The sequence below is a fragment of the Ranitomeya imitator genome, chromosome 6 (genome assembly GCF_032444005.1).
Source record: "Ranitomeya imitator isolate aRanImi1 chromosome 6, aRanImi1.pri, whole genome shotgun sequence".
Lineage (NCBI taxonomy): Eukaryota > Metazoa > Chordata > Amphibia > Anura > Dendrobatidae > Ranitomeya > Ranitomeya imitator.
Genome location: NC_091287.1, coordinates 51,629,223 through 51,653,707, shown reverse-complemented (window position 1 = coordinate 51,653,707; position 24,485 = coordinate 51,629,223). Strand labels below are relative to the sequence as shown.

The 24,485-nt window shown below is 41.2% G+C and overlaps 1 protein-coding gene across 1 annotated transcript in view; it reads left to right on the top strand.

Moving 5' to 3' along the window:
- The window catches only part of NRP1 (neuropilin 1), a 190,590-nt gene that overhangs the window by 95,462 nt on the left and 70,643 nt on the right, over positions 1-24,485 (top strand). Inside the window, 2 exon segments of the mRNA XM_069729671.1 lie at positions 16,609-16,764; positions 17,768-17,934. Coding sequence (XP_069585772.1) covers positions 16,609-16,764; positions 17,768-17,934 — 323 coding nt within the window.

Genomic DNA, 24,485 nt, shown 5'->3' with positions numbered 1-24,485 from the left:
GGCATCATTTCCGTAAGATCTGGAAAAGAAACATGCTATGGCAAACTTGCATTTTGAACTTTCATGATTATTCTTCATAAATTTAGTCTTGTCTCTAAGGCAGGGGTGGGGAACCTCAGGCCCCAGGGCCATTATGGCCCTTAATGACCTTTTATCAGGCCCCCGAGCAGATTCTCAGGGACCACATTCTTGGGCAGGGAGGTGTATTTTGATTACAACCAGCTCATCAATTTCTTCTTGCTCTGTTAGCACACACGCAGTGTTCGCTACTGAACACTGAAGGGCATGCAATGGAAGATTACGTCCTGACACCAGTGCCAGGAGTTTGGATGGCCCCCGAAGGATGGTATAAATAACCAAATGGCCCTTGGCAGAAAAAAAAGATTCCCCACCCTTGCTCTAAGGGTATGATATATGCACACCAAGTTTTCTGAAGAGATTTTGGAGCTACAACTGGACAGAAACTCTCCATATCCTCCTCCAAAATGCAAAACACTTCAAATACTTGGAAGTTTCTGCTTAGTTTCCATTCCGAAAACTCAGCAAAAAGACTCATGCCGTGAAAAAATTTGAAAATGTTTGCAATACAAATCCACTTCAGGAAATGCTTCTTTTTTTGTTGTCGGTTTTCTTTTCTTTTTTTTTTTCCTTAAAAGATATTGAATAGGTTTTTCAAAGAGTTATTTTCTACATTGTATTTTGCGACTTTTGACTTAACAACGTCCACATATGGCAGGTGCTTCTCCATCTCCACATGTCGCCTGCGTCATTGTTAAGATATCTCTCGAGAGCTCATCTAAAAGTAAAAGGTGACCTTTAATCCCGCCGTCCGCGAAGCTGTGGCTCTGAATGTTTATGCATGCTCTTCTTTTGTTGCGGTTGCCACACAGTGTGTGGTGGAAAACAATTTCAATTCTATTTTACCTGTGGCTCACTTTTGTAGATAGTTAATTAACTAACGTGATATTCACTTGATACTCTATCATGCATTATTCATAGACTCCAATGCACAAATTTGCATATAACCCTCGGGGTCTCATCTAAAAAATATTATTGTCGGAATTAGGTCATAGGATTAAAAGATCAGGACGAAGACTCACCTCCACCTGTAGAAATGTAAAAACCAAGCAAACATGCACATGTCCTCTCCACTAAGGTCAGGCGGAGAGTGAGCGTGCACAGGTGCCCGGCTGCCTCATTTAGCTAAAAATCCCTTCCTGGAGATTCACAACATATTATTTTACACCCGCAGCTGTAGGTCTCTTGCTGAAGCAATCTGCAGCAGGCACGTTGATTAAAGTTTCTCACCTCATGCTGGAGCCGGAACACATCACCAGTTTGTCACTCACACATCCTAGGGTGGAAAACAAGTAGCCATTGTCACGCCAGCCTTGTAATCCTGACATTGGATGGATAATGCACTGACATATTATTTATTGGGAAGGAAAGAAAACTATAGACGGAAAAAATATATACCGTACATAGTATGTAAAATTAAGAGAATAAAAGGATAGATAGATAGACAGATAATCTATAATAGATAGATAGATAATAGATAGATAAAAGGATAGATAGACAAAATCTATAATAGATAGATAGTAGATAGATAGATATATTACGTGGCCACTGTTATGTACTGCGTGGGCAGTGTTATATACTACGTGGCTGCTATATACTGTGTGGGCTGTGTTATATATTATGTGACCAGTGTTATATACTGCGTGGCCTGTGTTATATACTACATCGCCTGTGTTATATACTGCGTGGCTGCTATATACTGCGTGGGCTGTGTTATATTATGTGGCCAGTGTTATATACTGCATGGCCTGTGTTATATACTACATCGCCTGTGTTATATACTGCGTGGCTGCTATATACTGCGTGGGCTGTGTTATATAGTACGTGGCTGTGTTATATACTGCGTTCCCTGTGTTATATACTATTTGGGCTGTGTTATAAACTGCGTGGCTACTGTTATATATTGCGTGGCCTGTATTAACGCATTGGGTATTCTACAATATGTATGTATATAGCAGCCATATAGTATATAGCACAGGCCACGTAGGATTTGTCTGCTATATACTACATGGCTCCTATATACTACGTGGCCTGTGCTATATACTATGTGGCTGCTATATACATACATAAATACATATTCTAGAATACCCAATGCGTTAGAATTGGGCCACCATCTAGTGGATAGATAATGGATACATAGATGATAGACAGATAATCTATAATAGATAGATAGATAGATAATGGATAGATAGATAATAGATAGATAGAAAGATAGATATGGGATAGATAGAATGATGATAGATAGATCTATAAATATTATTGTCTAAGGGTTTTTCCGTCTGTCTGTTTTTCTGTCTGTCTGTCTGTCCTGGAAATCCCACGACGTAGAAAACCCGCGCCTCTGATTGGTCGAGGCCGCCAGGCCTCGACCAATCAGCGACAGGCACAGCGACGATGATGTCATAAAGGACGTAGACATCCCGCGTCTCTGATTGGTCGAGGCCGCCAGGCCTCGACCAATCAGAGATGGGCACAGCGATGATGATGTCATAAAGGACGTAGAAATCCCACGTTTCTGATTCAGCGACGGGCACAGTATCGACGTAGATGTCATAATGGTCGCCATGGCGACGATGATGTCATAAAGGTTGCCTCGACCAATCAGCGACGGGCACAGTCTGCCGCGAATTCTGGAATCATCATTGTCCATATACTACGGGGACATGCATATTCTAGAATACCCGATGCGTTAGAATCGGGCCACAGTCTAGTAGATAGATAAATAGATAGATAGATGATAGATAATAGATAGAGCAAAAAAAGAAAAGCAGCACAAAAAACATGAAAAAACTGGACTTTATTGCCCCATGGTGTGGTGACGTTACGGATGTAGTATCCTTTCTCAAGCAGTGTTTTCACCATGCCATGGGGCAATAAAGTCCACTTTTTTCATGTTTTGTGCTGCTTTTCTTTTTTTACTTTATTATGGGGAGCCACTGAATTGTTGGTTGGAAAAGCTCTGCACGCGTACAAAGGTATTGTTTGATGCTGTTTCAATTTTTTATCTTAGATAGATAGATAGATGTAATTCAAAGAAAAGTTCACACAGGATTCTCTTCCCATAATTCTAATACTTTGTATCCATTACTAGTGTTGAGCATTCCGATACTGCAAATATCGGGTTATCGGCGGATATTCGCTGCATCAGATTTCTGATACTTTTAAGATATCAGATACCGGAATCGGAAGTTCCTATAGTGCAATGATGCACTATAATGGAGTGTGGGTGGTGCGTGGGCGGAGACCGCGCGTCTGTATGTGCGGGCGGGGTCTGTGCGTGACCGTGGGGGGGTCTGTGCGGGCCTGCCAGAGGTCTGTACGGGCCTCTCGGAGGTCTGTGCGGCCTCTCGGAGGTCTGTGCGGCCTGCCGGGGGTCTGTGTGGCCTTTCAGGGGTCTGTACGGGCCTCTCAGGGGTCTGTGCGGCCTGCCGGGGGTCTGTGTGGCCTGCCGGGGGTCTGTACGGGCCTCTAGGGGGTCTGTGCGGCCTGCTGGGGGTCTGTACGGGCCTCTCGGGGGTCTGTGCGGCCTGCCGGGGGGGTTTGTGTTTGTGTGCAGGCATCGTCCGATGGGACTACAAGTCCCATCGGGCGATGCCTGCTACAATGGCAGTGATTGACACATTAGCCAATGATGGGTCAGTACATACAACATACTACACCCGATGCGCGGTAATTTGCTTTTTTGCACTGCATGCTGTGGCGGCACTGTCGGTCGAAGAGAGGGGAGAGTGGGTGTGGCTTACAGTGGCTGATGGGAGATTTGTATTCCTCTGCCTTTCAGTTGCCATCATGCAGTGGACACGTGAGGAGAGGTCATTTTGTGTTGAAGCGTATTTTTCAAATGCCCACTCGATCATTGCAGTGCAGCGTGCTTTTCGTTTACAATTCGCTGTTCCTCCACGCGGACGTGTTCCTGGACGACAATCAATTGTAAATTGGGTGAATGCATTCAGAACAGCAGGGAATGTGTCATGTGTACGAAGGGGACCTGAGAGAAGGATTACAACACCACAAAACATCGAGAGAGTTAGAGCAGCAGTACTGCAATCTCCGAAACGCTCTGCTCGGAAGCAATCATTTGCTCTTGGCATTTCAAGATGTTCTCTCCACCGGATTCTTCATGATGAACTGAATTTTCACCCGTATAAAATGTGCGTGGTCCAACATTTGTCAGCATGGGACTATTTGACACGGCGGACCTCTTGTGAAGACATGTTAGCAACGATACCCCGTGACGCAATTGTGCTTTTTTCTGATGAGGCACATTTTCACCTCAGTGGGTGTGTAAACAAACAAAATATGCGTTACTGGAGTGAAACAAACCCCAGAGAAGTTCACGAGAGACCTCTGCATTCGGACCGCGTCACTGTGTGGTGCGCCATATCACGAGTAGGCATCATTGGTCCTTACTTTTTTCAGGATAATGGTCATGCCATAACTGTGAACTCCGAACGGTACTTGTCTATGATACAGGATTATTTTCAGCCGGCTCTTGAGGCAATGGAACTAGAGGATACATGGTTCCAACAGGATGGTGCCACTGCACACACAGCGAGGGTTACCATGAATTGTTTGAGGCAAATGTTTCCTGGACGGCTTATCTCTTTGAGGGGAGATGTGAACTGGCCAGCACGCTCACCAGATTTAGCCCCATGCGATTTTTTCCTTTGGGGTTACCTGAAGTCTAAGGTGTATATCAACCGTCCCAACACCTTGGAAGACCTAAGGAACAATATTGAAGCTGAAATTGGCAGAATAAAAGTGGACATGCTTGTTAGAGTTCATGAAAACTTCAGAAAACGTATGCAGCAGTGTGTGGATAGCGAAGGTCGACATTTGCCAGATACACTATTTAAAACCATGTAATTTAAAAATTCCATTACTGTTCAGTATAATTAAAATATAAAATAAATTTTTCTAATGATCATAATTTTTTTATTTCATTCCCAAATCAGCAAATTACCGCGCTCCACCCTGTATAAGGGAGATCATCGTGGGACACTCGTTATTAATTGGACTACGGTGGACAGGTAGTATACGGTTTATTATTTTACGTTTTTTGCAGGCTCTGAAGTATGGTAAGTATGGTTGGATGAAGAATATTAAAATACTTTTTTCCTTTTAAATACTTTTTGTTTTATTAACCCTTTACTAGTATTGGATTAATAATGGATAGGCATCTTATTGTCACAATAGCAAGGTGACATTAACCCCTTATTACCCCATATCCCACCAGCGCTATACGGGAGTGGGAAGAGAGGGGCTAAGAGCCGGAATTGATGGATCTTACAGATGCGCCATTTCTGGGGCGGCTGCGGACTGGTATTTGTAGCCAGGGGGGCCAATATCCATGGCCCCTCTCTAGGCTATGAATATCAGCCCGCAGCTGTCTCCGTAGCCTTTCTGGCTATAAAATATAGGGGGCCCCACGTCATTTTTTTGGGGGGTCCCCTATTTTAATAGCTAGTAAAGGCTACGCAGACAGCTGCGGGCTGATATTCATAGCAGGCTACAAATATTGGCCCCCGGCCGTCGGCTTTCCCCCTCTGGCGCAGAAAATTGCGCAGGAGCCCATGCCGTTTTTTTCCTTTTTAAAAAAAAAATTAAACGCTCATTAAGGCCTCTTTCACTACTACTACTGTCCCATCATTGGCTATTGTGTCAATCACTGCCATTGTAGCAGGCATAGCCCGATGGGACTTGTAGTCCCATCGGACGATGCCTGCACACAAGCACAAAGACCCCCGACAGGCCGCACAGACCCTCGAGAGGCTCGTACAGACCCCCGGCAGGCCACATTGACCCCCGAGAGGCCCGTACAGACCCCGGCAGGCCGCACAGTCCCCCGACAGGCCGCACAGACCCCCGAGAGGCCCGTAGAGACCCCCGGCAGGCCGCACAGACCCCCGAGAAGCCCGTACAGACCCCCGGCAGGCTGCACAGATTCCCGGCAGGCCGCACAGACCCCCAAGAGCCCCGTACAGACCCCCGGCAGGCTGCACAGATCCCCAGCAGGCCGCACAGACCCCCGAGAGGCCCGTACAGATCCCCGGCAGGCCCGCACAGAGCCCCCACAGTCCCACACAGACACGCGGTCTCCACCCACGCACCGCCGACGCTCCAGAACAGGATGTACAAGGAAAGAAAGGGCTTATTTTCATTTCAATATTTGTGTCCCATTGACTTGCATTGGTTTCTGGTATCTGTATCGGCGATATCAGATATTTTTTGTATATCGGCCATTACAATCCGATCCCGATATTTCTGAATATCGGAAGGTATCGCTCAACACTATCCATTACACAAGTGCCATTTCCAACCATTTTGGCTGATTTTTCCCTGCACTCTTTCCATGTGATGTTACAATTCACACCCTGTCTAGATGCAATCTCTAGGTGTAAATACCAATACATGGTAACAGTTAAGAGACATCAGCAGCAGTAAAATGAGAGAATTATTCCTGGCTTGGATGTCCCTGCACATTCAGCCATAAATCCCCGGACCCTGAGATGTGCCCAACATCTCCACAGTCTCAGGGTCAGATCTTCTTGACGTGTTCACAGCAGTGTCAGTGGTGAAATAGTGACCTCTCCAGGCATGAAGCACCAGTAATTGCAGGATTATTTAGTAAATGCAGGGCGAGGGTGGACGAGGTCCAGCGAGTGGAAATTGTGGTTTGTTATTACTTTGTTGCACGTTGTGTAGTTTTTGTTTTATATTTTATCTATGATAATAGTAGTAATGATAATATAACATACAATGCATATTGTTTGCAGTCCAGTTCTCCTCCCTGTAATACTGAGAGTGAAATGTAATTTAGGGTATGTATACAGTATGGGAGCTGTCACCATGAAATGACTTCAATGCTAAAGTCAATAAAATAAACACACTTGTGATTGAAGGCGCCGAAAGCGCTGTCTCCCGAGCCCCGATAGATGCTAACGCCATAGCAAATTAAACACTCTATTAATCTTTTTTATCTCAACTTCCTCTGCCTCTTGTCTAACTTTGCTGTCATTGAGACTTGCACTCCTGAAAGTAATGTGTACATAGAAATGATGGAACGGAGCCTCTTACAATTGGACCAATCCAAACAGTAGCAAAGTCTAATAAAACGTAACCGGCTTAATAAAGCGATGCTTCAAATGTAAAAGAGCCGGTAATGAAATCAGAGGAGAATCACTGTAAGATTTATGGGCGATGTAAGCAGCGGTGAACCTAACCTCTCTGATGCCTGAGGCGAACTGCAAAATGGCGCCCCCCCCATACACCCCGTACACACACGGCTCTGCTCCACTCCGTACACATACACGGGTCAGCTTCATACACTTTGTACACACAGTGCTCCGTTTTGTACACACAGGGCTCCGCTCTGTACACCCCGCACACACGCGGCTCAGCTCCGCACACCTTGCACACATGCGGCTCAGCTCCGCACACCTCGTACACACGCGGCTCAGCTCCGCTCACTTCGTACACACACGGCTCAGCTCCGAACACCTAGCACACACGTGGCTCAGCTCTGTACACCCCGCACACACGCGGCTCAGCTCCGCTCACTTCGTACACACGCGGCTCAGCTCCGAACACCTAGCACACATGTGGCTCAGCTCTGCACACCTCGTACACACGCGGCTCAGCTCCGCACACCTTGTACACACGCGGCTCAGCTCTGCACACCTCGTACACACGCGGCTCAGCTCCGCTCACTTCGTACACACGCGGCTCAGCTCCGAACACCTAGCACACACGTGGCTCAGCTCTGCACACCTCGTACACACGCGGCTCAGCTCCGCACACCTTGTACACACGCGGCTCAGCTCTGCACACCTCGTACACACGCGGCTCAGCTCCGCACACCTTGTACACACGCGGCTCAGCTCTGCACACCTCGTACACACACGGCTCCGCTCCGTGCACCTCATACACACACGGCTCTGCTCCGTACACTGCATACACACATGGCTCCGCTCCGTACACCTCATACACACATGGCTCAGCTCTGCACACCTCGTACACACATGGCTTCACTCCGTACACACACGGCTCTGCTGCATCCACACTGTAAACCCCTCCTGACCCCACACATAAGCTTACCCTCTTCCAGCACCATGGCAACCAGCACAGCAGAGTCCTACATACACTGAGGCCACTGATCATGTGACCACTGACTCCTCCCATTCGGTGACGTCATCACAGGTCCTGTGTGCACAGAACAGTCTTCTATGAGCAGCCCCAGCAGATGTAGGAGAGGAGTGACTTCAGGTTGAGGACCTGTGATGATGTCACGATCACGTGACCAGTCACATGAGCCGGGGAAGGCTGAATGAGGGGATTTGGCCATTCGGGATGGTTGGGAGCCTTGAATACAGTAGTAACTGAACCTGCGTCTACGACGCAAATTCAGTTACTACCCGGCAGAATCTGCCACCCCCTCTCTTCATTGAAGGCAGTGCCGCCTGAGGCAAAGTTCTCAACTTGCCACATGGTAGCGGCGCCTCTGAATGTAAGAGAAGAGGAGCAGCACCGCGCAGCGAATTATTCTCGTGTTCACAGCTTCTTTGTAACTTCCATCTATATAAGAGAAAAGTTACAAATTAACTTATATTTTGGGCTTCATCTTCCAAAAACAGCGCATGGACAGAGAATGAATGGAGTTTATCAGTCGATTTCCTTCCCCCCCCCCCAAAAAAAAATTAAAGGACTCAAGTGGCTCTTGCGTATTGGATATCGCGAGTTGCATAGATTCCTATAACATTTCTATTCTCGTTTTATTTCTCCATTTTTTACTTTTTATTGGTTTTATATCAGGAAGCATGCCCTAATGAATAAAAGGGTGGCCGTGATGATATGACAACACTTAAGAAGAACAGAAATTGCACTTCTCCAATTATTTCTGAAAGTAATCAGATCAGATTTATAGGTAATATAAACGGAGATACTTTATCCTTTTATTTCGAGCGGTCGATAGAAGAATTGTACTTAGCAATGAAATTTAATTGATTTTCTTACTGGGACTCTACTTGCCCATTGTCAACGATCATATTCAGCCCGATGAAACTGGAGAGGGAAAAATGAAAAAAATATTTAAAGGGGGAAATTATTTTCTATAAAGTCAGATTTATGCAAAAAATAAAAAATCAAAGAGCCATTTTGAGTACATGCGCATGGTGATGCTTGTTGAATGGACCCTGAATGCTCCCTTATACATTGAACAAAATCAAATGAAACCAGCAGTCCATCTGATGTATGGGGGCCCCAATTTTACTTTTTGTTTTAGGAGACTTGAGCCACTATCAGAACGGTCTGGCAGCAACTTTCTCCTTTCTTCCAGTTGAAAACACATGAACACTTGGCCAAGCCTAGTGGTCATGTGTATGGTGGATATCCGGACAGATGTTTGGCCGACAGTTATCTTATGGTCAGCTGAAGGCTCAGATATTCTGAAAGGTTTAAAGGATAACCGTTCTTTCAAGTAATGTTTCAGAATAAGCTATCTTGGGTATACATAAGGAAAAACAATATTTCTATTTTTCACCAGCTTCCTCTATGCAGGCTCTGTTTCTAATTTTCAATTCACACTAAACTGGAGGGAGGAGACTAGATGCTATGATGTCTCTCATACACAGCACAGCACAGAGAGAGGGATTCCTGCTCTATAGTCGCTTTTTAGTACACAGAGACAAACAGCAGTATAGAGGAAGTTACACATCAGTAGTGATCAGAGTGGAATTATTCCAGCTCTGGGTGAGGTAAAAGACTTTTCAGAAAGCTCAGCACAATCTTTCTGTGTCTCCCGCTGCTTATTTCATCCTCCACCTCTCTCCATACTGTGTGACCGTGAATCAGCAGTCCTTCTTTACTTGATATTTATTTCAGAGTGAATGACATGTTCAGGTCGTGGGGATAGTTGAAAAAATGTCTTATACATAAGTGAGGAAGAAAGCAGATTTCTCTGATAAGATATAATACAAAGTTTCTTATATTCTCCAGTATTGTGCAAAATACACATACATATACAGGTCCTATTTAATTTGGGAACCACCATATTTGGATTATCTCATCAGTCCAGTGGTCTACAAAGATATTTGTTGCTCTTCTTAAAACAATATTAAAGCCGATTTCTAAGTGTCTCTGACGGGGCACCGGGCAACGTCTAAATGTGAATGTGAATGGCAGTGAATAGATGAAATATTCCTTCTTGCGCTTTTCCAAACTAATGTAATCATTTGGTAAAAACAGGTTTTACTCTCCATTATATATCCTCTTTATAGGGATTGCCTCGAGTTCTTAGGTTCACATTGCGTTAGGGCAATCCGTTAAGCACATAGCGCTAGCGGATTGCGCTAACGCAATGTTTCTATATGGTCCGCGTTTGCCGTTCCGGCTAGCGCAGATCCCCGATCTGTGCTAGCGAGGGACGGACCTCGGACGCACCTCGGACACTGCAAGCAGCGTCCGAGGTCCGTCACAAAAGAACGGCACATCGCTAGCGCGTGCCGAAAATGGCATGCGCTAGCGATGCGCTACAGACACAAATCACATTGCTGTCAATGGGCGCGCTAACGGACCCGTTGCATGGCGTTAATTGTGACAATTTCGCCGTGCAACGCAGTCCGTTAGCGTTAACCCATTAACGCAATGTGAACCTAGGCTTAAATGGTTAAAATTGCAAAGTAGAAAAACACGTAAGTTTGCAGTTTGCCTCTTATAAAAAAATCATCTCCGTTCTCAAGAATCAAGGGATTTTTAATTGTTTAGAGTACAGCTGATTGACGCCTGGAGTCTCAGAGTGGCCGGTTACGTAGAAAAGAATCCTTCACTACTAGTGGGTTCTAAGCTTTAGAGCCTCCAAGCTTTGCTCTGAAGCTGGCCATATTCCTGCATCCGGCCAGCCTTGTTCGGTCTATTAGCAGCACGATAAAGTGCGCAGTTCGAACCAGCAGTGCGACCATGTCGAAACCTGTTCCAAAGTTTGCCCACTGTAAGAAAGTCAGGAGTAATTATGAAAAGAATTCATCATTAAAGATGATAACTGACAACTTTACCAACCTTTGGGTAACCAAAATTTTACCTAATCTTGAACAGAAGAAGACATAGATCTATTTGATTCATCTGAGCCCAAAATGTTTAATCGTGTAATTTGTGGCCATCTCTAGGGTCAAGCGATGCGTCCTCTATAACAAATAATGCTAGAATTACAGCTGCTCTAATAGAATTACCTTCCTCCATAAATACTGACCACATAGACCCATCCTTTGTATAGCTTAATCTGCAAACAGACAATCATGCACATAGATTCCCTCTTCATATATCTCCATCGATCAGGAGCAGTCTGTTGTTCCTTGTTTCCCAAGCTGACATTACATGGTTAGAGCCCTTTCCATAAACTGGAATGGGAAAGGTCATATAAATATAAGTATATAATTAGCTACAGAGAGATAAGCTGAGTTTAATTACTTCCTCTCATCTCTGACTAGACATTTGGGCTGAAGATGTTAATTATAAGCGTTAATAATAGATACATTGGCGATGTAAGTGGATGATTTGCCGTGGCTCATAGATTTAATTTGACTAGCAAGGTCTTGAAAATATAGTATTATGGAAATTATATGTCTGAATTGGGGCCAGTTGACAAACTAGATAATGGATAAATGGATAAATAAATAAAAACATGGATGGATGGATAGATAGATAGATAGATAGATAGATAGATAGATAGATAGATAGATAGATAGATAGATGATAGATAACAGATTATTATTATTATTTATTTATATAGCACCATTGATTCCATGGTGCTTTACATGAGAAGGGGTTACATACAAGTTACAGATATCACTTACAATAAACAAACTAACAATTACAGACTGATACAGAGGGGCGAGGACCCTGCCCTTGCGGGCTTACATTCTACAGGACGGTGGGTATGGAGACAGTAGGTTGAGGGTTGCAGGAGCTCAGGTGTTGGTGAGGCAGTAGCTCCGGTAGTGGTGAGGAGGCAGCGGGGTCAGTACAGGCTGTAGGCTTTCCTGAAGAGATGGGTTTTCAGGTTGCGTCTGAAGGATCCGAATGTAGTTGATAGTCGGACGTGTTGGGGCAAAGAATAGGTAGATAATAGAGAGATAGATATATAAATAGATAGATAGATAGATAGAAGATAGATAGATAAATAATAGAGAGATAGATAGATAATGGATAGATAGATAGATAGATAATAGAGAGATAGATAGATAGATAGATAGATAGATAGATAGATAGATAAATAGATAGATAATAGATAGGTAGATAGATAGATAATGGAGAGATAGATAACAGATAGATAATAGAGAGATAGATAGATAGATAGATAGATAGATAGATAGATAGATAGATAGATAGATAGATAGATAGATAGATAGATATTTTCTGGAACGTGCCTTATTAATAAGCTGTGCATTAGCCGGCTCACCACGGATCAATATCGCATTAGCTGGACTGGGAATGCCCATTCCTAGAAATTCAATACTCCTTTGTATGGTGTTGTCTTGGCGGCTCCTGACCATATAATAATCACAGACACAGCAAAGTACTGAGATGTCCAGGGGGCAAAATGCAGCCAAACTAAATGTAGACATCCCAAATGATTCCATGAAAATTATAAGCCAGTGAGTCACAATCGGGGTCTTCAATCACAGCTCCCAACCCAACAGTGTTCTTCTGTTTCCCTTTCAATGGATGACTTGTGTATATTTCAAAGAAGGCACCTGAGTTCAGCTGCTGACATTTATTGTTTAAGTGGTTTCAACCCATTTTTATGACTGTGTCTGTATGGGTTTTTTTTCTGTAAAGGGAAAAGGGAGCTAATTAAACAATTCACATGAATACTAGATAGCCAACGAGACTGCTGCTGGCTAAATACATTCCTCTATATAGACTTAATACAGAAGTTACAGCTTTTTTGTTTTACTGTAACTTTAGATTATTTCAAACTCAACTTTAATGAAACACAATGCTGCCATTATCAGGATTAGGACTGATTTGTACCCGATTATGGAGGCATCTCCCCCCACACACACACACACATGGGCAATAAGGGCTCTCATAATCAATACTCAGTGTCATAATATCCACCTAAATAATGGACAGCAGTACTGAACTGTGCCAATGAGACTGGCTGGGCACAACTATCAAGCGCCCGAGACTGATCACAGTGCACCTCTTGTATTCAATTTTACACCTTGGGAATAAAATGATCAAGTGTGAGAGATGGAATTCAGAGAATTCAGAACATTAAGGGCCCATTTAGCCAGAACTGACAATCAGGAACAAGAGTTCCGACAAATGCTTGTTTCCGCATTTTTGGTCTGTCTAAACCTGGCCTGCAATCACGTGATGAATAAGCAAAATGCTCCTTCTTTGGGTGAGATACTTTTAAACAAACTTAAGACTCATGGTTTTCAGTAGCACATCGTCCCGTGCAAACAGGTGGTTTGATGTCAATACCACAACGTTCTACGCGCACAGAACGATCATCATTACGATCATTCTGTGCACATAGAAGTGTGATCAGTCTGTCTCAACAGACTATTAAATGACTGTGAAGCGGCTTGCATGCAGGCAATCGGTGGTCATTTCGCTTCCGCGGGCAACCAGTCTAAATGACCATTAGGCCTCAATGCTCAACGGTAACTCAAAGTTGCCAACAATTCACACTAGAATCATGGAATGAGTTACCTTAAAGAGGCTTTTCAGGACTTTGAAAGTCTATAGTTCTATAGCTAACCACTGAGCCACCATGCTGTGCTCTATTGGAGATTGGGGCATCCAATTTATGCCAATGGATAAGGGTGTCAGTCATTGGTGGACACAGACAGAAATGGGCCCCACTGCAAGAACATTACATTAGAGTCCAATAGCTCATCATAATGCCCAATTCCACCTGCCTTGGAGGAGGAAAGGGGCCTCCTTACCTCTTGGGCCCCTATGTGGTTGAATAGGTTGCATGAATGATATGTCCGCCTCTGGTGTCAGTAATTCCCCCTCCTTTCTGGTTTTGATGACCTATCCCAGTCCTGGGGAAAAAAAAAACTTTACCATTTTCCCTGTGAGTAAAAAGTTTAAAAGCTGCTGCCATTAAAAAAAAGTCAGATTGCGATTGTTCCAAGGCCATTCTATCCAATTGGAAAACACTGAAGTCGCCCCCAAGTCATGTTAGTATCTTCATATCGCTTTACTCCTAATAAAATAAATTTACTCTACATTCATTTTTGGTGAATTTTTGTCTATATACAGTTAGGTCCATATATATTTGGACAGAGACAACATTTTTCTAATTTTGGTTATAGACATTACCACAATGTATTTTAAACAAAACAATTCAGATGCAGTTGAAGTTCAGACTTTCAGCTTTCATTTGAGGGTATCCACATTAAAATTGGATGGAGGGTTTAGGAGTTCCAGCTCCTTAACATGTGCCACCCTGTTTTTAAAGAGACAAAAAGTAATTGGACAATTGACTCCAAGGCTATTTCATGGACAGGTGTGGGCAATCCCTTCAATATGTCATTCTCAATTAAGCAGATAAAAGGCCTGGAGTTGATTTGAGGTGTGGTGATTGCATTTGGAAGGTTTTGCTGTGAAGTAAACATGCGGTCAGAGGAGCTCTCCATGCAGGTGAAACAAGCCATCCTTAAGCTGCGAAAACAGAAAAAACCCATCCGAGAAATTGCTACAATATTAGGAGTGGCAAAATCTACAGTTTGGTACATCCTGAGAAAGAAAGAAAGCACTGGTGAACTCATCAATGCAAAAAGACCTGGGCACCCATGGAAGACAACAGTGGTGGATGATCGGAGAATAATCTCCATGGTGAAGAGAAACCCCTTCACAACAGCCAACCAAGTGAGCAACACTCTCCAGGAGGTAGGCGTATCAATAACCAAGTCCACCATAAAGATAAGACTGCATGAAAGTAACTACAGAGGGTTCACTGCACGGTGCAAGCCACTCATAAGCATCAAGAATAAAAAGGCTCGACTGGACTTTGCTAAAAAACATCTAAAAAAGCCAACACAGTTTTGGAAGAACATTCTTTGGACAGATGAAACCAAGATCAACCTCTACCAGAATGATGGAAAGAGAAAAGTATGGCGAAGGCGTGGTACAGCTCATGATCCAAAGCATAGCACATCATCTGTAAAACAATGTGGAGGCAGTGTGATGGCTTGGGCATGCATGGCTGCCAGTGGCACTGGGTCACTAGTGTTTATTGATGATGTGACACAGGACAGAAGCAGCCGAATGAATTCTGAGGTATTCAGAGCCACCATACTGTGTGCTCAGATCCAGCCAAATGCAGCCAAACTGATTGGTCGTCGTTTCATACTACAGATGGACAATGACCCAAAACATAAAGCTAAAGCAACCAGGAGTTTATTAAAGCAAAGAAGTGGAATATTCTAGAATGGCCAAGTCAGTCACCTGATCTCAACCCAATTGAGCATGCATTTCACTTGTTAAAGACTAAACTTCAGACAGAAAGGCCTACAAACAAACAGCAACTGAAAAGTGAAGGCCTGGAAGAGCATCAAAAAGGAGGAAACACAGTGTCTGGTGCTGTCCATGAGTTCAAGACTTCAGGCAGTCATTGCCAACAAAGGGTTTTCAACCAAGTGCTAAAAATGAACATTTTATTTAAAATTATTTAATCTGTCCAATTACTTTTGGTCCCTTTAAAAACAGGGTTGCACATGTTAAGGAGCTGAAACTCCTAAACCCTTCATCCAATTTTAATGTGGATACCCTCAAATCAAAGCTGAAAGTCTGAACTTCAACTGCATCTGAATTATTTTGTTTCAAATTCATTGTGGTAATGTCTATAACCAAAATTAGAAAAATGTTGCCTCTGTCCAAATATATATGGACCTAACTGTACAACAGCTGATACTTTTATTATGCATTTAAATATAGATTTTATCACATTTATTTATTCCTTTGAGCAGCGTCCGGTGGGGCAGATGTTTTAAAATAATGGGAAATGGTTTTCTGTGTGTTCGCTCTGTATATTTTACACATACAAACATTTACTTTTGGGTACGGTAAATTTCTATCTTATTGCCGATTTGTTGCTTTACCGATACAGCTGTGTTTTTCCATCTTTTCATTTAATAAACTTCAAACTCACTTTGCCTATATTTCCTCCTGATAGCAGTGAGGTTTCCATCTAGACCTAATATACAGTGTGGATCGTAGATGCTGTTGCTGATTCAAAGCAAAGATCTCTTAGGTAATTGAAGGTCTCTTCGCTCAGGTCAGAGAGACAGAAGCCCATTATCTTGTTTATGATCTGTATCTATTATTGTGGGCGATCATCAAGTAAAGCTATTTCCTGACCTTTACGGTGGCAATGCAGCGTCTCGTTAGAGGACAATAAATATATGTGTGACATACAATTGCCGATGGAAAGGCTGCAAAATAATTTTTTGTATTTATTTATTTTTAACAAATGTAATTTTTTACTAATCATTTATTCCCCCCCCCCTCTTACAGTGGGTCCTCACATTGGGCGTTACTGTGGACAGAACAACCCCGGGCGGGTTAGAGCCTCATCTGGAATCATGTCGGTTGTTTTTCATGCAGACAATGCAATAGCAAAGGAAGGATTTTCTGCCAACTATTCCGTATTACAGAGCAATGCAGAACAAGGTCAGCATCATTTCTCCATGTTGAATATATATATATATTCTACGGCACGTAAAACATTGAAAAACCTTCTGCATGAAACAGAATAGATGAAGACATGACACCTTTCTTACATAAAACCGTGTTATTATCTATATGACTTATGGATGCAAACATTTTAAGAGTAACAAAACTTTCAAAAAACTTTTGACATCTCTTATTGACATGTCAGAAATTGTAATCTCTACCGGAGGCCCACCAATTTCTAAAATGAAACGATACAAGTAGATGAAGAAGGGTAGATGAAGTTCTGAGACCAGAAAATAAGGACCAGAAGTTTGGAGAGTCAGAATAAACCTGTCTTGAGTTGTCCCTCCCTCTCCGTTCTCCTTATCATTCAAAGTCTTATTCGAACCCAATCAAAACTGCCGATATGCAATTATGATATGTAAAAAGTTTTTTGAAAGTTGGAATTATGCTTTAAACAGATTACAGTTATCTAAATCCATATCACTTACACAAACATGCCAGAGACTCTTCCATGAAAGTTGTTTTGGAACTTTTGAAGGACATGGATGAGAACAACTGGAAAAGATTATGTGGCCTTCTGCAGTTCTGGTTTATTGTCATGGAAGAGCAATGTTCTGACCTCGTAGCATTTAGTAAGGTTAGTATCCATTATAGCAGCAACAGCAAACCAGCTTAACTTCAAAGCTTTCATATGTGACTTCAATTACAAGGAAAACATCATATATTACTTTAAACCCACAGGCAGGAAAAGGGTGTCAGGTTGGACAGCCCTAAATCCATAGAAAAATGAAATGAGACTTATATTTGTCAACATTGATGACCCCTCTGTAGAACGTCACATGTCCAATATGGATGAACGACCAAATAACTTCCATGCTACATTACTAGTCACGCTACTGTTTGCTGTACTGAAAAAAGTGATATATATCCTGAATGTATCATAGATGATTCCTAAATCATATAGCTGATCTTATGTATCCTGATTTTTTTTTTAAAGATTTTGTGTGCAAAGAAGCCCTCGGGATGGAATCTGGGGAAATAACTTCGGACCAAATCACCGCATCTTCACATTATAGCACTAACTGGTCAACAGAAAGGTCAAGACTCAACTATCTTGAGAATGGATGGACCCCCGGTGAGGATACAGTTAAAGAATGGATACAGGTACATACCAGTTATATTATGCCAAAGAGTTCAATTACATCTATAGAGAAGAATTTGGCACTCGGGTATGTAATGAAATAGTGAACGTGTAAAGCAGCAATCCAATTCCAAAATATATTAACGTTTCAGTCCTAAGTTCCAGACCTTCATCAGAATTATATGGATTGCTGTGAATGGAGAAGTATAGGAAGAATAACCCAAAGGTATAACGACCATAGAGCAATGGATCGCAATTACCATATATATATATATATATATATATATATATTTATTTATACTGTATATATACAGTCGAAAGAAATAGTTTTGCTCTCTTGCAATATTCTGCAGAAATTGTTTAGTTTTCTTCTCTGATGACTGTGGTCTATCGCTGGGACCTTTAGCAATCATCTGCTGGAAAACCCAACAGCATGTCTTTAATTTCCCTGCAGTGCCTCCGCAGGAAAAATGAAGCATTACACAGTAAAATCAACAGTCTGTACACGTACTGCACAGAAATGATGGAAAAGTGGCTATTTGTACACACTTTCAACTCGGTGATGATGGTTCTGAATGGAGTCCTCTTTCTAATAAATCACAATTCACTAAAATAGTGTTTTAACATGATTTTTTCCTAACCCTTATAAGCTAGACTAGGTAAACTCTGGGGACCTTGCAGTTGTAGCTCCTTGAACTAGTACAGCCCTAAGTACCCTAATAAGACCCAGGCTCATTAGCTCTGGAGAGACGCCAGTGCAGAATTATACCTGAACAACTATTTCTAATATAATAAGCTGCGCTTTACTGCCATGCAGGCTCATACACGTAATAACTCAATTTAGTAGACGATGTCGTTTAAGATGTCAATGTTATTAGTGAAACTCAAACAGAGACCAAACTATTAGTAACGTTATAGCTCTCTTTAGGATACAGGTGGTTCATAGTAAAACCATGTATTTGCGCATGTTTTCCTTTTGACGTTTTTTCGATTTCTTACACATATACTAAAGTTGTAAAAGTTAGTAAAGTCCATAATAACAGGCATTCTCATGATTTAATATGGCTTGTCATGATTTTTTTAAAAAAATGGACAGAAAGCATTAAATAGGTTGCGCAGACTTGTGAATCCTCACAGCTCGCAGTGTGCGTGCTGTCAGGATTCTCCAATACCGACGCTGGGAGATTGTGGTCACATGCCGACTAGATGTGTGCGGCCTTGCTCAATACAAGTGAATTGAGTGAGGCTCGACACGTCTAGTTGGAATGTGGCTGGAAATATGCACATCGCATATTTGCTGTCACATGACCGCTGGCACCGAAGTATCCTGACAAGCCTGAGTTACTGAGCAAGTATAAGTTATTTTAATACATCCTCTATTTCCTCAGCATTTTTTGCTAAATTGACCCCCTTTAGAACCCATATAAACTCATCAATTCACTAATGTACATAGAGGAAGGTACATCGAAATCAAAATGATGCTGGTTCATGTCACCATACTAGATGCCTATCTCAGGACAGACAGGAGTTGGCATATTAGGCTGATCTAACAGTTGTTTCCTACGGTACATGCACTATTGGTCTTGTTTATAGATATGAAAGTAAGTAATCAGCGAGTATCAAGAAAACACATATAGAGCTTATAACAATATGGAGATTCTGCTCCACGCAAAAGAGGCAGATCACGCTGGGAGGCAATGTGCCAAGCAATTACAGCAGGGATATTTGCATATTACATCATATGCATAAAATACCGGATGCAAAGGATATTTTAATTAAGATTTTTAATTTAGGTGTTCCCTGCTGTGCTGCTATTGCTGCAATATCTTAAGAATCTGTCACTGTGGATGGAGGATCTGAGTCTGCTTCTATATTTCATTGATGCCTATCTATGATGTATTATTATTTTGCTCTTGTTGAGATCAACACAGCTTGACGTTACATTGATCCAGAAGATGATGATTTTGACCTGCCAGTCTCGAATTGCACTGATCTAAAGGTGGTTATGCACATACAGTAAGACCAAAGTGCCGAGACCGACCAGCCTTGTGTTGTATGTTTTAATGTACAACGAGTGTTCAATTAACCTATGTCATGTACAAAAAGGACAGCAAGGACTATAATTTTGTTCTCAAGGAAGATAAACCACAACAATGGGTGTCTGGCATTGGTTTACTCTCCTATACCCATTTAAAACACATACACGCTCCATCGAACTGAACATTTGGGTGTGTGTGGGGGCGGAGGATTTTGATGAATAGCTGTATGCCCAGTGTTTAAATGTGTATGGTCATCTCTAGTCTAGATCCACCTTACTGATATGTGACGTTGAACTGAAATCATTTTTGTAGTCCGGAGGATTTGGAGACAAGAAGGTGGACTTATTGGAAGGTATGGGCAGATATTTTTGGATTGGGAAGCCGATAGCTTCAAATTTCTCTGATACACATGTCCATTAAAGTATAAACTAGTGGTGGTTGGAAGTTGCTTTGGTTGATGGAGCTACATTGCTTGTTTGGCCTAAGCCTAGCAAAGCTCTACTTTGTTGTCCTAGCTTTAGACCTTAGTATCATTTGATGCTTGAGTAAATATCCTCTCTTGGATGACGGTGATTCCTTGGCTTTCCTTCTTTCTTTGTCTCTTTTGTGTTTAGTTAGATAGAACTTCAGAAACCCTTCATTCTGGGACTTCACTACATGTTTGTGCTTCACCATGAGATTTAATGTAGTCCACATTCCTTTTTTAGAAAGGGGTTATCTTAAGTGTTTCATCATACTCTGTTTTGGTTTGTTAAAAAATGGTTTGTGAATACCCACCTTTGAATTCCTCTTTGAGCCTTTTTTATGCCAGGGAAATGCAAAATGCTTGTCTGATACATTAGTTCATATATCTTCACAATGCATGGAGATTTTTATCACACAATTCTAAAGTTAGCAAGAAAGAAAAGGTTCAGGGAAAGGATCTATATTTTTCATAGACATTAGGTTGAACCATGATTAATGGATCTGGACAGTGGTATGTATTCACGGTCAAGGAACTTTCTATGAAATGTTCTCCTCTCTTACCATTATTTTATGTAAGTGAATAGCTGCATTCATTGGGGAATATTGGCTGACAACAGAGCAATGCCTTTATGTGAGTAGAATGACACAATACCACTATACGTGCCGACAGCCCGCTAACTTGTCTTTTACGCCTCAAAAAATGTTGATGTTCCTTCCAAAACATCCAGTATTTTGCCCCGCTTGACATATCTAATGGGTAAACTGCGTGACCCTTGAACTACTGCAATTTCCAGTGGGAGGAAATAGCACTTGACACAAAAATGTTGCAGCTTCCTCAAGATGATTTTAGAAATATATTTTTACCTATCTATCTATCTATCTATCTATCTATCTATCTATCTATCTATCTATGTCGTATCTAGAAAAAGAAATCACAGCAGCACTCTATAGGAGCCAAGATATATGCAAACACTGAAAACATTGAATCTAAACTGTGTTATTATTCAGTAAGATGACCTTACAAAAATGAAGGTTCTTAGCACATAAATTGGCCAATTCATGTGTGCCCATCAACCATGGCAAGGTGACCTCCCTCTAAAGGGTCCCTGTTCTACTGTACATACCTCTCTTGAGCTATTAGCCTACAGTTAAATGGACAAAGCATGTCTCTCGTATCTATCTATTATCTATCTATCATCTATTATGTATCTATGTATCTACTATCTTCTATCTATCTATCTATCTATCTATCTATCTATCTATTATCTCTCCTATCTATCTATTATCTATCTATCATCTATTATCTATCTATGTATCTACTATTTATTATATATCTATCTATTATCTATTATCTATTATCTATCTATTATCTACCTATCTATTATCTCTCCTATCTATCTATCTATCTATCTATCTATCTATCATCTATCTATCTATCTATTTATTATCTGTCTATCTATCTATCTGTATCTATCTATTATCAATCTATCTATTATCTATCTATTTATTATCTCTCCTATCTATCTATCTATCTATATATCTATCTATCTATTATCTATCTATTTATTATCTATCTATCTATCTATCTATTATCTATCTATCTATCTATCTATCTATTACCTATCTATCTATCTATCTATTATCTATCTATCTATCTATTATCTATCTATCTATCTATTATCTATCTATCTATTATCTATCTATATATCTATTATCTATCTATTATCTATCTATTATCTATCTATTATCTATCTATCTATTATCTGTCCTATCTATCTATCTATCTATCATCTATCTATCATCTATCTATCTATTATCTATCTGTTATCTATTATCTATCTATTATCTACCTATCTATTATCTCTCCTATCTATCTATCTATCATCTATCTATCATCTATCTATCTATCTATCTATCTATCTATCTATCTATCTATATATCTATCTATCTATCTATCTATTATCTATCTGTTATCTATTATCTATCTATTATCTACCTATCTATTATCTCTCCTATCTATCTATCTATCTATTATCTATCTATTATCTACCTATCTATCATCTATCTATCTATCTATTATCTATCTGTTATCTATTATCTATCTATTATCTACCTATCTATTATCTCTCCTATCTATCTATCTATCTATCTATCTATCTATCTATCTATCTATCTATCTATGTCTTTATCTGTCTATCTAGGATTTTAATGCCCGGAAGTAATGCAGACTCACTATTAATATGACTTTAGTCCATTGTGTATTGGGAACTAGAACAATAGAAAAGAACGTCAGAGGCGTCCTCCTTTTCCTCACTACCTGGCTTTTGAACATATTTCCCATGCGGCTTATAATATCTTAATGAAAGTGCATTTCACTACATTTTTACTCACCGACCATTAATAATAGGGAGGCATAAAAATTTAACACACATGTCCAAGCTGCTCTACATCTTAAATGACAGGCGAACAAGTAGTTAGGGAGATGAGGAATCAGGACTGACGTTCCATCGTATATCTTCGGAAAGAGCCTGAATGCGCAATGAAACACTTGAGAAACCGCATCATAGCAAAACTGTAAACACCATCCTGCTAAAATGAATGTAATGAATAATGGATGGTCAATCAGCAGATCTTCCAAGCCTTTATACATATTCCTGAAGCAATTCTGCCGACTAAAAATGTCATCTGTCTTTGCCAAATAACACGGTATTCAGCAACAATTACTCACTCATAAAGTCCGGCCGACGTGCATGGGAAAATGTGGAATGTATTGGAATCAAGCAACGAGTGTTTCTTATTTATGAACTCATTCTTCACTGTCTGCATCTGCTGCTTTATCTCCATCCTCAACCAATTTACTGCTGTACAACCCGGTGGATGTAGGCAGTGTCAGACTGGGGTGACAAGGGCCCATCAGTAACATTGACTTTGGGGGGGCCACTTTTCAACTTCATACAAATATTACACTACCCTCATTCACAAATTTACCTATACCTCTATATAATAATAAACTGGGTAGTTTGGTTAATGAAGGATGAGATGCTGCTTTTTTCTGTACAAGTGAATTATGCCAAGTACTGCCCATACAGTGGGGTTGGGGGACCAGATCTGCACAGGGGCCCACCGGGGGATTCCCCTGTTACCCTGTTGGCCAGTCCGAGCCGGATGTAGGCAGGAAACATACACCCTGATGGTGAGATGGGAGAAATGCAATAATGCAAGAATCGGATCTATGAATTAAAGGCAAATATGGCCAAATTTTAATTTTCATCTATTTCTGAAAAATAAAAAACAACCCGCCTTGATGTTTGAAGTATATTCAAAATATTTCTAGTATTGAAAGAAATCTCACCAGCATCTTTTTTCTTTAAAATTTTAGAATTTTTTAAAATTCTAATTTTAGGACCGAGCATGTATAAGTAGAAGACATGTAAAGTTTGGCAATCGAATTGAGCAAAAACATTCAGTCTAGTGGCCACGTTGCCATTCTGTGGTCACCGGACTATTATCCTACAAGCCTCCTCTCACCGGCTGACATTTCAGCACTTATTTTGATTATTAAGCCAGGTGCGATATCATTGTTTCATCATGATGTTTGCATAATGTCACACCAAACATACTAATCAGAAGATGTGCCGGGGATGCCGGCAGGTAGAAGGCAGTTCGAAGGGCAATGGACCAACGACCACGACAACCAAAGTTGCCACATGACCAGGGTCCAGCAAGTCTTTCTGCCCAATTGTAGAATAAAGGAATACTCTAGTGAAAACCTACTTGTACTATACAGCCACTGTCATTGCCATCAAAGAATATATAACAAAATATTGAGATGAACTTTTGTTAATGAACAAATACCGTACTTATTTTCCACCATAATTTGCAAAATAAATCTTGACAAATCAGACAAGGTGATTTTCTCGATTTGTGTTCTCATTTTGACTCTCATAGTTGTTGGTCTACCTATGATGTCTATTACAGGCCTCTCTCATCTTTTTAAGTGAAAGAACTTGCACAATTAGTCGCTGACTAAATACTTTTTTCCCCATTTGTAATCTAAACCACTTCTTGCT